This window comes from Suricata suricatta, chromosome 8, assembly GCF_006229205.1.
Source record: "Suricata suricatta isolate VVHF042 chromosome 8, meerkat_22Aug2017_6uvM2_HiC, whole genome shotgun sequence".
NCBI classification, from domain to species: Eukaryota; Metazoa; Chordata; class Mammalia; order Carnivora; family Herpestidae; genus Suricata; species Suricata suricatta.
In genome coordinates this window covers 41,667,363-41,679,746 of record NC_043707.1, presented here as the reverse complement: position 1 = coordinate 41,679,746, position 12,384 = coordinate 41,667,363, and the positions used below count along the sequence as shown (strand labels likewise).

The following is a 12,384-nucleotide window of genomic DNA, read 5'->3' as shown; positions in this document are numbered from 1 at the left end:
TGACACAGCGAACATTGTTCTACTTGAAAACGACAATGTGCCCCAACGTCAGCATGGCCCTTCTCCATCTAAGTAGTGACCATTAAATGTTCAGAATATGCCTCACCCACACCCCCAGCTTCTTGACCCCGCCCCCCCCTTTCAAAACCGATGTGTAGTTTGAAGCCACCCATCAATACATACAGTACGTAGCTCACATCTCCAAAGAAAGCATCGCTGCAGAGGTAGGATATGAGAGGCACTGGAGAAAACATTTTTTATTCCCTCTGGGCCCAACCTAAATCATACCTTGGTGGTCACAATTTTAGAGGCAGGCTGCTAATTCAGCAAGCCATTCTCCCTCTTTTTCTTTTCCCTTCTGTATACCTTCATCCTCCACCAAAGATTCCCCTAGCCCCTCGTCCTGCACCCCCAAAACCAGTGTATGACAGCCAACAATAACTGAGGAAAGAGTCCTAGACAAGGAAGAGACTCATCCAAGAGTCTTCTTGTTCTGATCATTCCAGACTGCGAAGGGCTGATGTGACCAGACAAATCGGGGCCCCTCTGACATGCCCTAACAATGGTCACATGTCCCCATCATTTCCTTTTGAGACTTTGAAGTTCCAACAACATTCTTTAGCTTCTTCATTTATTCAACTTTAAACACTTAAATGCTTCAAAGAGCATGTGCATGTGCAATGAGACATTGTTAGGCTGAAAACCTAAGGCCCATCTCTCCAAGGCCAAGTTGTTTTGGGCATGATCACAATAATCAGTTTGATTCCAAGTACAGCCAGAACCAAGCAGAACAGAAAGATTTCAGAGATGAGAAAAGGGCTTAAAAACTTAATATGAGACAATGTGAAATCTCAATTTCTGAAGACCAAAGAATTATTAAAAACAGTGTAATGAAGTATTCCACTTATGAGGAAAACTATTTTAAGGTCCCCATGACAAAGGCAGTAAACAATAAGTTGGGGGTCATTTACAAAAGCCCTAGAACCAAAGATTTCAAATATCTGTCTTTCTGTGCTTGTGTGCTGCCCAAATCATTTGCAAAAAGGAACAAGAATCAGATCCCACCAACGTAAGATACCTAAGATGCGTCACGTGGGCTCCTGCAGGAGCTGCACCTCATGAAGTAGTCTTTGAAAATTAAAATGAGAAAACCAAAGAGTACAACGATAAGCCACTTTCTCTTCCCCACTGTACTTTTCGATTTTCTGAGGAGTCAAAACAAAACAGATGTTAGTCTCAGATTCCTGAATTAATCTGACCTCGCTTTGTGGCTAATGTGGCCAAGAGTAGATGTTTTTGTACAATTAAAATAGGAAGTTATATCAGCAGGACTTTAGGGCTGTGGTTCCACTGCATCTACTATAAAATACACTAGTGGCGGGGTGGAGGTTAGATTGGGAAGTGGAAACATCCACGACAAGGTGACTTGACAGATTGTGGGACCCTAGCCAGACTTTAAGGTAAAGTGATTCTATTCTGGCAGGGAACCCCACATAATCAAGTTTCACACTTATAAAAGTATCACTCTGAATTCAGGAATAAGAGGCATTTGGTTGTAGATACAATTCCATCTGCAGATACTAACTTTAAATTGAGAGAAGAAAAACACTCACTGCATTAATAGTATGGGTTGGGGTTTCTTATGCGATTCCTACATCCACCTACTATTTTTTTGTTTCGACACAACAGACAGCTGTGATAAGAAGGCTACCACAGCCGTGGCTCAGATGTGGGCTTTTTAGCTTCAGAAAGTCCATCGGTCATGTAGCTGGCTGTCACTGCTATATCTGTTACTTGCGGAGGCCTCAGAGTTCTGGGTTTGCCGAGTAGAGTCCTCACCATTTAAGCTCTTCCTACACACAGGACATGTGTCGTGCTGAAAAAGAAAGAGATCGGTCCACGTAAATAGCCTCACCTGAGAAGCTGGAGGTGCCAAACACGTAAGACGCCCTGAGTGCTGGCAGCAAGACAAAAGGGCACGCACTCTCACACAGTGCACACTGGGCTCAAAGCTTTAACACCGGGACAGATTCCAAACAGAACTTGAAACAGAAATGACAGAGAGAATTCCAGGCCAGGAACTTAACAACAACTACCACTCGTCCCCAATTAGAACTAACCAGATGCAGTGACCTGAGATGGTCCAGAGCAAGGGTCAGCACCCTTGCTATGAAGGGACCAGTAGTGAATAGTTGAGACTTGGCAGGCCATACTGCCCGTGTCACAACCACCCAACTCCGCTGATGCCACACAGACGTGGTCGTAGACAACTGGTAAACAAGTGAGCGTAGCTGTGTTCCAGTAAAACTTCATTTACAAAAACAGGTGGCAGGCCAGAGACCTGGAGGCTGTGGCTTGGTAACCTCTGGTCAGAGAAGTTTCCAAACACACAGTGATCTAAACAACAGTCACGGCACCAGCAGGAGTGAGGCAGGGACTAAAATCTGCTTTGCTTGGCTCTCTATTAACCCGTGCCAGCCTACCCCACCCCCCCACCAAGATGTGACCTGCAGAGACAGCCCACCACACCTGAGAGCCGGCCGTACTCACCAGTTCTAACCACGGTACGATACAGCTGCTGTGGAAAAAGTGGTTGCAGGGCAACTGGCGGACTTCCTCTTCAACTGTGTAATCTTCTTTGCACACTGGGCACTCTAAACCCATATCTGTTGGAGGAGGAAATGCCTTCTAAAGTAAGTAAGCGACAAGAAGGAAGGAAAAACTAGCCCAAACGAATTCATAAGAAAAGATACAAAGTGCGCCCTGGGCAGAGGAGGTGGGAAGCATGAACTTTACTTCAAAGTGGGGGAGGGGCCGGCAGGACAGGGGCTTCTGTGAAAAAGAGGCTGGGAATGGGCTTACTTTTCAATGTTAAGGCTTACGAAAAAGAAACTGGGGCTTGGATGACCTGTTAAGTAAAACAGAGAAACCATCTTCCCAGACGTGAGATATCCTTCTGGTAGTTTCCACCCAGGAAACACAGGCAACCTGTCCGCCACAAACAAGGGGTGCATCTGAGCGACCTCGGCAGTTTCCCAGTGAGTGTCTCAAGCCACTTTCACCCTGCCCTGTCCCACGTTCTGCGTCCTTTCAGAGGGTTGTCCTCTGTACAAGGTGCTGGCTAAAGGCTGTGCCGGGAGGCGGTGCTGCAGAACTGCAAGACCCAAGGATAGTCCGGGCTCAGAGTCGAGATCAGAAGCTGTCCCTGAGGGAATCGGCTGCAAACCCAAAGATCCCAAGTCTGATAACACCAGCCCCTCCCCTCGCTCCATTGGCCAGCATGGGCTGCACACCCCGGGGCACTTTAGGACTTGGACAGTCACCCCCTCCACTCCTAACTCACACCTCTACCTCAATTCTACCCTTAATTCCTTATGCCTGGTCTACCAGAACAGCCTCCCAGGAAGTAGTATCCTTGACCCCAGCCTTCAACCCTCCAAATGTATCCTATGCTTTGCAAGCAGCTAATTTCCCCTAATACTGGCTTCAGAGCAACCCCCAGCGGGCACCTCTAACTCACCAAATTCAAAATGGTAAACATCACGTCACTGCCATGCCCAAGCCCTGCTAGACAGGGAGGTCACAAGACCCCACCCCATAGACAGCAGCACCACCTCTGTAGTTCCTGACTGCAAAATCTTAGTCACCTTTGACCCTTTCCCCTCTTTTATGCCATGAGTCAATCATTGACGAAAGCCCCTCTTCAAAGTGATATTGGGTCTGCCCTTCCCTGTCTGTGGCACTGCCATGGTCACCTGCACCTGCCTGGGTGCTGCAGCAGTCCCTGGAATCCCTGTTTCTGCTTTCTGTGCCTTCCAATCTATTGGAGACACTACCTCCCACCTAATCGTCCTAAAGAGCGCCTAAAGTCCCCCAACCCTCCATTTGGAGACCCATAAACCTTGCCTGCTACCTAAAATATCCAGCCCTAACTACTCTGCCAGTTTCAATGTCTGCTCAAACAAGGCCTACCTCCCACTGCTCGCAAACCAGACTGCACTTCAGGGCCAATAAGGCCACTGTCCTGTTACCTGATTCAAACACTGTGTCCATGCTGACATTCTCACACTGGTTCATATTCTTCCTTCAACAGAATGACCTCTCAAACATGGTTTATCCTGTCTTTAAAATCTTCTCTGACTCTAAATTGGAATTGGTGGCACAAGAAATTCCCAGTTCAAAATAATGTTCCTTGTCACTAAATTCTTTCAGTGCTTAAAAATAAAATAATATCTGTATCTAATGTACCTATGACAGAATAAATGTGAAACAAATTCCCAGCCACCCATTTTTTCTCTCTGTATCATCTACTCAATACTATTTTTTATACTTTTTTTTAATGTTTATTTATTTAGTTAGAAAGAGAGACAATGAATGAATGAATCCCAGGCAGACTCCAGCTGTCGGCTCAGAGCCCAATGCGGGGCTTGATTTCACAACTGTGAGATCATGACCTGAGCCAAAATCAAGAGTCAGATGCTTAACTGAGTGAGCCACCCACGTGCCCCTTTACTGTTTTCTCATTGTGTAGTTGAGTTTTACTTCCCCTAGTAAGCTGTTCGAGAAATCAAGTCTTGGGGGGGCCTAGGTGGCTCAGTCAGTTAGGCATCTGACTTTGGCTCAGGTCATGATCTCATGGTTTGTGAGTTCAAGCCCCGTGTCAGGCTCTGTGCTAACAGCTCAGGGCCTGGAGCCTGCTTCAGATTCTGGGTCTCCCTCTCTCTCTGCCCCTCTCCTACTTGCACTCTGTCTGTCTGTCTGTCTGTCTCACTCACTCAAAAGTAAATAAACATTAAAAAAAAATTAAGAAATCAAGTCTTGTACTTCTTTGTTTCCTGCATGGCAACTAGAAAAAGGACATGGTGATTGCTGAGGAAATATTTGCTGAAAGATAAAGGGAATTCTCAACTTTTAACATTAGCAGGCCCTGCTCCTAGGTCCCAGGGAAGCTATATACTTTAACAACTGCCAAGGTCAATTAAAAAAAAAAAAATTGCCAAGGTCAAAATTACTCCTCAAACCCATAAAGCATGGGCTCTCTTTCTACTCTGAGCACACACTATCCATCTGCTTTGTTAAAATAAATAAATAATAACCAAAAAGGGAGTATTCTAAACATAAAGATTAAAAAAAAACAAAGGGCACCTGGGTGGCTCAGTTGATTAGGCATCCAACTTTGGCTCAGGTCATGATCTCACATCTCATGAGTTCAAACCCCGCATTGCTCACTTGATCTCTTGCTTGCTCTCTCTCTCTCAAAAATAAATACTTAAAAAGGGTAAAAAAAAAAATTCTCCTGGTTCCCGTAAGATTAAAGCCATAAAGCCATAAAGCCTTATTTTCTGGAATGTCCTTCATCATAACGATTTGTAACCATATAAAAAACAAAGACAGCATCTGGCTGGCTCAGTTAGTACAGCATGCAACCCTTAATATCAGGGTCATGAGTTCAAGCCCCACATTGGGGATGGAGCCTACTTAAACAAACAAACAAACAAACAAACCCCTTCACCAAATGGCCTTATCTCAGAGCTTCCTCTTCTTTATGAAAACTGTGCATCCTGGGCAACCATCCTAATATGGACTTGAATAAAATTCTTTTTCTTTCTCTTTAAAATTTAAAAAAGTTCTGTCTACTTTGCGTCAACATGACTAATCTTTGGGGCACCTGGATGGCTCAGTCGATTAAGCATCCGACTCTTGATTTCATCTCAGGTCATGATCTTACATTACAGTTCATGGGATCAAGCCTCTCTCTCTCTCCCTCTCTCAGCCCCTCCCCCACATGCATGCTCTCAAAAATAAATAAACGTAAAAAAAAAAAAAAAAAAAAAAAAGGACTAACCCTAAACGAAAAGGTAGGCCCTGCCTTCCACTATGGCGCCCAGGCAGCAATTTTATGTCAGAGTGTTACAGCTTCACCTGAAGGTCCTCAGTGCGGGAAGGAGCTGCAACTCTGAATAGAGATCAGGTTTGACAGAAGAAGTAAGGAAATGAACCTACCAACTTGTTCCTGAGTTACTGTCACTGTCGGAAGAGATGTGATCTTTTCTTTGTCAGCTGGGGGAGGCCCTGTGTTTTCCAGTTGTCCTAAAAGCTACAAAAAAGGAAAAAGAAAAAGACGACGAAGTGGCAGAGGGCCTGCTCTCCCCAGCGCCGGCTGAGAACACATAGCGCGTATGTCAGAGATGTTAGCTGTTCTCGCTCCTGCAAGGCTCGGGGAGGCCTGGGTTCCCCTTCCTGCTGCCAGAACATTCACGACTGCTTTACAAACTCAGAGTGACCTTAGCGTAAGCCTACCCACGAGCCCGTCACTGCCAGGCCCACCTGTGGGCATGAAGCAATCTCAGAGGCAGCATAAGGGTTGTGATGTCAGAAATAAGTAAAGCTGAGTGAAAGGTAATACTTAACTGGTCTAAAAACTTCATTCTGCTGGAAGAAATAAGAGTGGGAGCATGGAGAATACCATAAAGTAAGCCAAGAGCCAGGTAAATGACTGCCTATGAGAAGATTTGGATATAAATGACATGCTTTCTATTCTCAGCAATCCACAAGGAAAATGAAAACCATTTAAACTAAAATAAACATAAATAAGTGGAAGCAATTATATATGTCATGGGAATACCTTTTTTGCTGCTTCCTTCCCCTACTTTGCTCCATCTAGCAGAAATCCCTGCTTCAAACATGTAAGGAGACCTTCCTTTTCTGTGAAGTATTTGTTAATAGGATCCTCACAGGACCAAACAAGGGGCCCAAAATACAAAATTCTGTTTGTTACAGGAGAAGTCTTTTCTTCCTATGGAGGTGAAACCATATTCTGGAAAGTCCCTAGGACCTCGAAGGTACATGGATGCTAAACTCAACCCATAAACCATTCATCCCTTCAATAAAATGGAAACCCACGAGCTCAAATATTAGGGAAAGCAGAGTGACTGCCGTTCCGAAAGTAGCAGAAGGAAAGCAGGAAGCCTCTGGAACCGTGAGACACACTGAACAGACAGCCTCAAAAGGCAGCTCCTCACCTGGGTTACAATGGCATCAAGCCCTGTCTGACCCCAGGCATAGTCCCCGGGGTTGGAGTGCAGCATCCCGCTCCTATACATGAGATGAGACAGACAGCATTAGATGCAGGGCCCAGGCTCGGCCTCACACCACAGGAAAACTGGCACATCCTATTCTCTCTCAGGGCTGGAAAGTCACTTGTTCTCTAAAGTCAAGTGGCAAGGAATTCCTCACTATTTTTAAGGTCAAACAGATTATCCAGAAGTAGTTTCTTATTCTCTTTAAGTAAGGAATTTTTACTTAATCGAATAGAACATAAAATGCGAAGCTACCTAAAATATCACATGACACAACAGAGCAGAAAGAATGACTCACTGCCTATTGGCTAAGAAAAGTTTGTCTTCACTACGCCTACTTTGAGTAAATATAGATGGAGCTACTTTTTAAGGAAAGGTTTTCCTTTGTGGCTGGCCAAATCTACAGCAGACTTCCCTCATTCTAAGAGGCTGCCCCTGGCCCCTGACAATGAGGAGCTTTCAAGTGGAGACGCATCCACAGCAGTCTCTCTGAATCATAACTCAGAGCAATTACCAAAGGGACTTGGCAGCACCTGTTTGGAGCTGCTTGTGCACTACCCTGGATGACAGCCATCCAGACTCTTTGGCTGGAACGTGTTAAAAGGAACTAGAGGCTGGAACATAGGGTAACTGAGTGGAAGGACTGAGGACCCTCTGAGCAAAGGAGACTTCAGGGGCGGAGTTGGAAGTGGTATGTGATTGTCTAGACAAGAAGAAATTCCCTCTTAACCCCTATCGTACTTAAGTGACAGTCTGATACTGAAATACAGCCTTTTATTTCTCTTGACATACCTTCTTACTTTAAGAATTTGAGAAATTCTTAAGGAATAACATCTTCCCGTACAGTCTAGAGAAGAAACCTGCCAGTCAGATTCCAGCCTGGCAGGGACCATCTCATTCTCTTCTCACACAACTCTCAAACCAGAATATGAACCAAACCCCACACATCCGCTGCCCGGACATCCTGGGGGACCAGGATGGTCCTCAGGAGACTGAACAATAAAATATAAGTTCTGATTACGTTTGGGCTCAGCAAATAAAGGCAATCTAACAGTCTGCCAAGCAAATTTATATACTCACCTAATCAGCTTTTTCTCTTTCTCACAATGGTATGTATACCTAAAATGCTGTTACTCCAGCAAAGTAAAACAGAAGGCAATTAGTTACTTACCAGGAAAAAGGATGTGAGGATCCAGGAATTGCAGAATTTGCAAAGAATCCTGCAAAGATCTGTTGTATTATTCTGTTGGAGGGGAAAAATAATTAGTAAGACAACAAATTCATGAAAGTACTCTACAGATATCTATAGCTGACAATCAGCAACTCCTCCAAACGACCACGGGTTTTCATTGACCATTATACAACAGATAGCACCAGAAATCAGTCTGCCACCTGGTAAAGTGCTATCCTGCTATTATGGTTATCTTCCTGAGCTCCATGATCTTACATATTAATGCATTTTTGTGAACTAGGCTCAAAATGAATCTGATTACATGGTGTAGTTTTCCAACTATGTTCCTTGGATCTCTGGTAGCAGAAAAGGATGGTAAACCAGCGGCATTTAGGCCCAGCCTGTAAACAGCAGTTCCATTTTTATGTGTTTTACACATTGGGTTTCTGCGTAAGATATTATTCAAAGAGCCCTGTAAAAAGTTTTTTGACAATAATCCCAGTTTACAAACATTTAGCAACATACTATATTAGTCCTCAAAAGGTGTCTCAATTGCTTCTAACACAAACTCATTCAAATATACACATGCCTGACATTTGTCATTCTGAACACACGTAAGCTGGCACACCTACCAGTCCTTTCTATTGGTGAACCGATCTTTGTTACCCAAAGAGATTATAGGCAAAAGAAAAAGACTGAAGAAAATGTTCCCCTAACTCTGTTTTGTAAATGATATGCAGAAAGCTTTACAGAGATATAATTGATATGATACATACTTTTAAGTAAAACCCTTGGTTCCCACTTTTCTTATTAGACTAATCAATATAACAATGGCAATAGCCAGTATCAGACTCTCCCTATTCCTAAAGTTCAACAGTAGATAACTAGACTGGGTGTTTGTTTTAAAATAATTTCTACAAATTATTTTATGATCCTCCTTTGAGTGTAGGCTGGACTTAGCGATTTAAATCTTTTTTTATTGAGTTATAAATCACATGAACATTATATTAGTTTCAGGTGTATAACATGATTTAATGTTTCTATATATTGTAAATGATCACCACAAAAAGGCTAGTTAACATTCATCACCTTAGTTACAACATTTTTTGTGTGATTATAAATTTTAAGACCTACTCTCTTAGCACTTGTAAATATATAATAATTATTAACAATAACACTAATTACCTATAATTAGTGTAAGGAATTATAATCTCTTTGCAGTTTTGATTTGCATTTCCCTGATGATGGAGTCACCGTGATATACATTACATCCCCATTATTTATTTTACAACTAGAAGTCTGTCCCTTTGGACCTCCTTCACCTATTCACCCACACCCGATCCTCTACCTCTGGCAACCTCCAATCTATTCTCTTTATCAATGAGCTCCCCCCCCCCCCATAATTCCACATATAAGTGAGATCATATGGTATTTGTCCTTCTCCAACTAACTTATTTCACTTATCACAATATCCTCAAAGTCCATCCATGTTGTTGAAAATGACAAGATTTCATTTTTTATGGCCAAATAATATCCCAGTGTGTGGTATATATTGATACAAACCACATTTTCTTTAACCATATCCATCAAAAGACATAGTTATTTCCATGTATTGACTATTATAAATAACACTGTAATGAATATAGAGTATATATGTCTTTTTGAATTAAGGTTTTCATTTTCTTTAAATAAATATCCAGAAGCAGAATTGCTGGATCATATGGTAGTTCTATTTTTAATGTTTTGAGGAACCTCCATACTGTTTTCCATACTAGCTGCACGGATTTACATTCCCACCAACAATGCACGAGGGTTTCCTTTAATCCATATCCTTGGCAACACTTGTTATTTCCTGTCTTTTTGATAGTAGCCATTCTAACAGGTGTGAGGTTACATTTCACTGTGGTTTTGATTTGCATTCCCTGCTTAGTGATGTTGAGCACAGTTTCGTGTACATGTTGGCCATTTGTAGGTCTTCTTCAGAAAAAGTCATTCAGATCTTCCAATCCATTTTTTAATCAGATTGGGTTTTCTTTCTTTCCTTCCTTCCTTTTTTCGTATTGCATTACATGAGTTCTTTCTATATTTTGACTAGTAATCCCTTATCAGATTTGCAAATATTGTCTCCCATTCAGTAGCTTGCCTTTTCATTCTGTTGACGGTTTCCTCTGCTGTGCAGAAGCTTTTTAGTTTGTTAGCTGTCTATTTTTGGTTTTGTTGCCTTTGCTTTTGCAGTCAGATCCAAAAAAGTCATTGCCAGAGCAATGTCAAGGAGCTTACTGCTTATGTCTTCTTCTAAAAGGGTTATGGTTTCAAGTCTGACAGTCAATCCATTTTGAGTTAATTTTTATGTATGGTGTAAAATTGTGGTCCAGTTTCATTCTTTTGCATGTGGCTATCCAGTTTTCCCAATGTCATTTGTTGAAGAGACTGCCCTTTCCTCACTGTATACTCTTGGCTCCTTTGAGTTTATTTCCATTCCACTGACTTAGGTGTCTGTTTTTGTACCAATACCATACTGTGACTTACTTCTTGACAATGGAATATGACAGGATAATTTGACTTCCAAGATTAGTCATAAATAGCACTGTGGCTTCCTCCTTGCACTCTCTCTTGTATCACTTTCTTGGAAAAGCGCCACGTAAAGCCATCCTGTGAAGACCCACATGATAAGGAACTGAAGCCTCCTACCTACAGCCAGAACTAACTTCCCAGAATATGAGTAATTCTCAGTTGACCCTTCAGATGTCTGCAGTAGCAGCCGGTGTCCTGATGGTAGCTCACATGCACTAGGCTGGAACTGCCCAGCTAATAAGCTGCCCCAAATTCCTGACCCAATGCACTTATGAGATGATTAAAGTTTATTATTTTCAGTCACTTAGGAAAGTATGTTCTGTTGTGACAAAAACCTAAAAATGTGGGAGGGTAAACTTTAGGAGGACTATGAGGAGAGTATCAGTGAAAGTCTGAAGAGCCTTGAAGAAACAGTACAAGCATGACGGCCTTTGAGGGAGTTATGGGTGAGAGCTTAAGTGAGAAAGACCTTCTTGGAAACTTAAGAGAAGAGGATCCCTGTTATGTAGTAGTAACAACAATATGTAAAGTAGAAGTTGTGGTTCATGAACAGGGTGAGAGTCTAGCCAGTGAGATGTCCGAACAAGGATGTTGAAGTTACCTGTTGGCTTCTTCTTGCTGCTTGCATTAAAATGCAAGAAAAGAGGGACAAATTAAAGGGAAAGATGGTTAAAGTTTATTTTATTTATTTATTTTTTTAGTAATCTCTACACCCAATATGGGCTCAATCTCACAACCCCGAGATCGAGAGTCGCATGTTCTTCCAACTGAGGCAGCCCAGTGCCTCTGAAGAGGAGGACAGTTAAACGAAAAGGAGTTAAGAAAAGTCCCAGCCTCTCCAGATGGTTAATGATACTAAAATTAAGAAATGGCTTCCAAGCAAAGATCAAATCCGGACCACTGCCAGAAGAAAATGGTTAACAAGGAAGTCTAGCATGTGGCTATCAAAATTCTTCATCAAGACCTCAGAAAGATCTACATAGCTTAAAGACCTATTATTCAACTAAACAACTGGGCTTCCAAGAAGCTTAGGGGCACTGTATTAGTTCCCAAGCACTGCTATAACAAATTCCCACCAATATACTGCTTTAAAAGAAAGGAATTTATTCTCTCATAGTATTGGAAGCCAGAGTCTGAAATCAAGATGTTGTTAGGGTTAGTTCCTTCTGGAGCCTCTCAGGAAAAACCTGTTCCAGGCCTCTCTCCTAATTTGTGGTGGTTCCTAGCAATCCTTGCTATTTCCTGGCTTTTAGACACCTTACTCTAATCTCTGCCTTGGTCTTCATGTGTCTTCTGTATCCAAATTTCTCTTAGGACACCAGCCATTGGATGTGGGCCCTCTCTAACCCGTTGTGATCTCACCTTAACTTGATTACATTTGTAAAGATTACGCCAAATAAGGTCACATTCACAGGTGGAGTTCAGGATCTAAACATATCTTTTTTGTTTTAAACTATTTATTTTAAATTTATTTATTTTTGAGAGAGAAAGAATACGAGCAGGGGAGGAACAGAGAGAGAGGGAGACACAAAATCTGAAGCAGCCTCCAGGCTCTGAGTG

At 42.4% G+C, this 12,384-nt stretch overlaps 1 protein-coding gene across 3 annotated transcripts in view; it reads right to left on the bottom strand.

Moving 5' to 3' along the window:
• Window positions 1–614: 614 nt before the first annotated feature.
• RNF115 (ring finger protein 115) overlaps window positions 615–12,384 on the bottom strand; it is an 80,673-nt gene continuing 68,903 nt past the window's right edge. For all 3 annotated transcript variants that reach the window (XM_029946209.1, XM_029946208.1, XM_029946207.1), the window contains exons 6-10: window positions 8,251–8,322; window positions 7,023–7,095; window positions 6,004–6,097; window positions 2,551–2,666; window positions 615–1,876 (exon numbers count right to left, since the gene is read on the bottom strand). In XM_029946209.1, coding sequence (XP_029802069.1) covers window positions 1,745–1,876; window positions 2,551–2,666; window positions 6,004–6,097; window positions 7,023–7,095; window positions 8,251–8,322 — 487 coding nt within the window. In that variant the 3' untranslated portion in view covers window positions 615–1,744. The remainder of the gene's footprint in view (window positions 1,877–2,550; window positions 2,667–6,003; window positions 6,098–7,022; window positions 7,096–8,250; window positions 8,323–12,384) is intronic.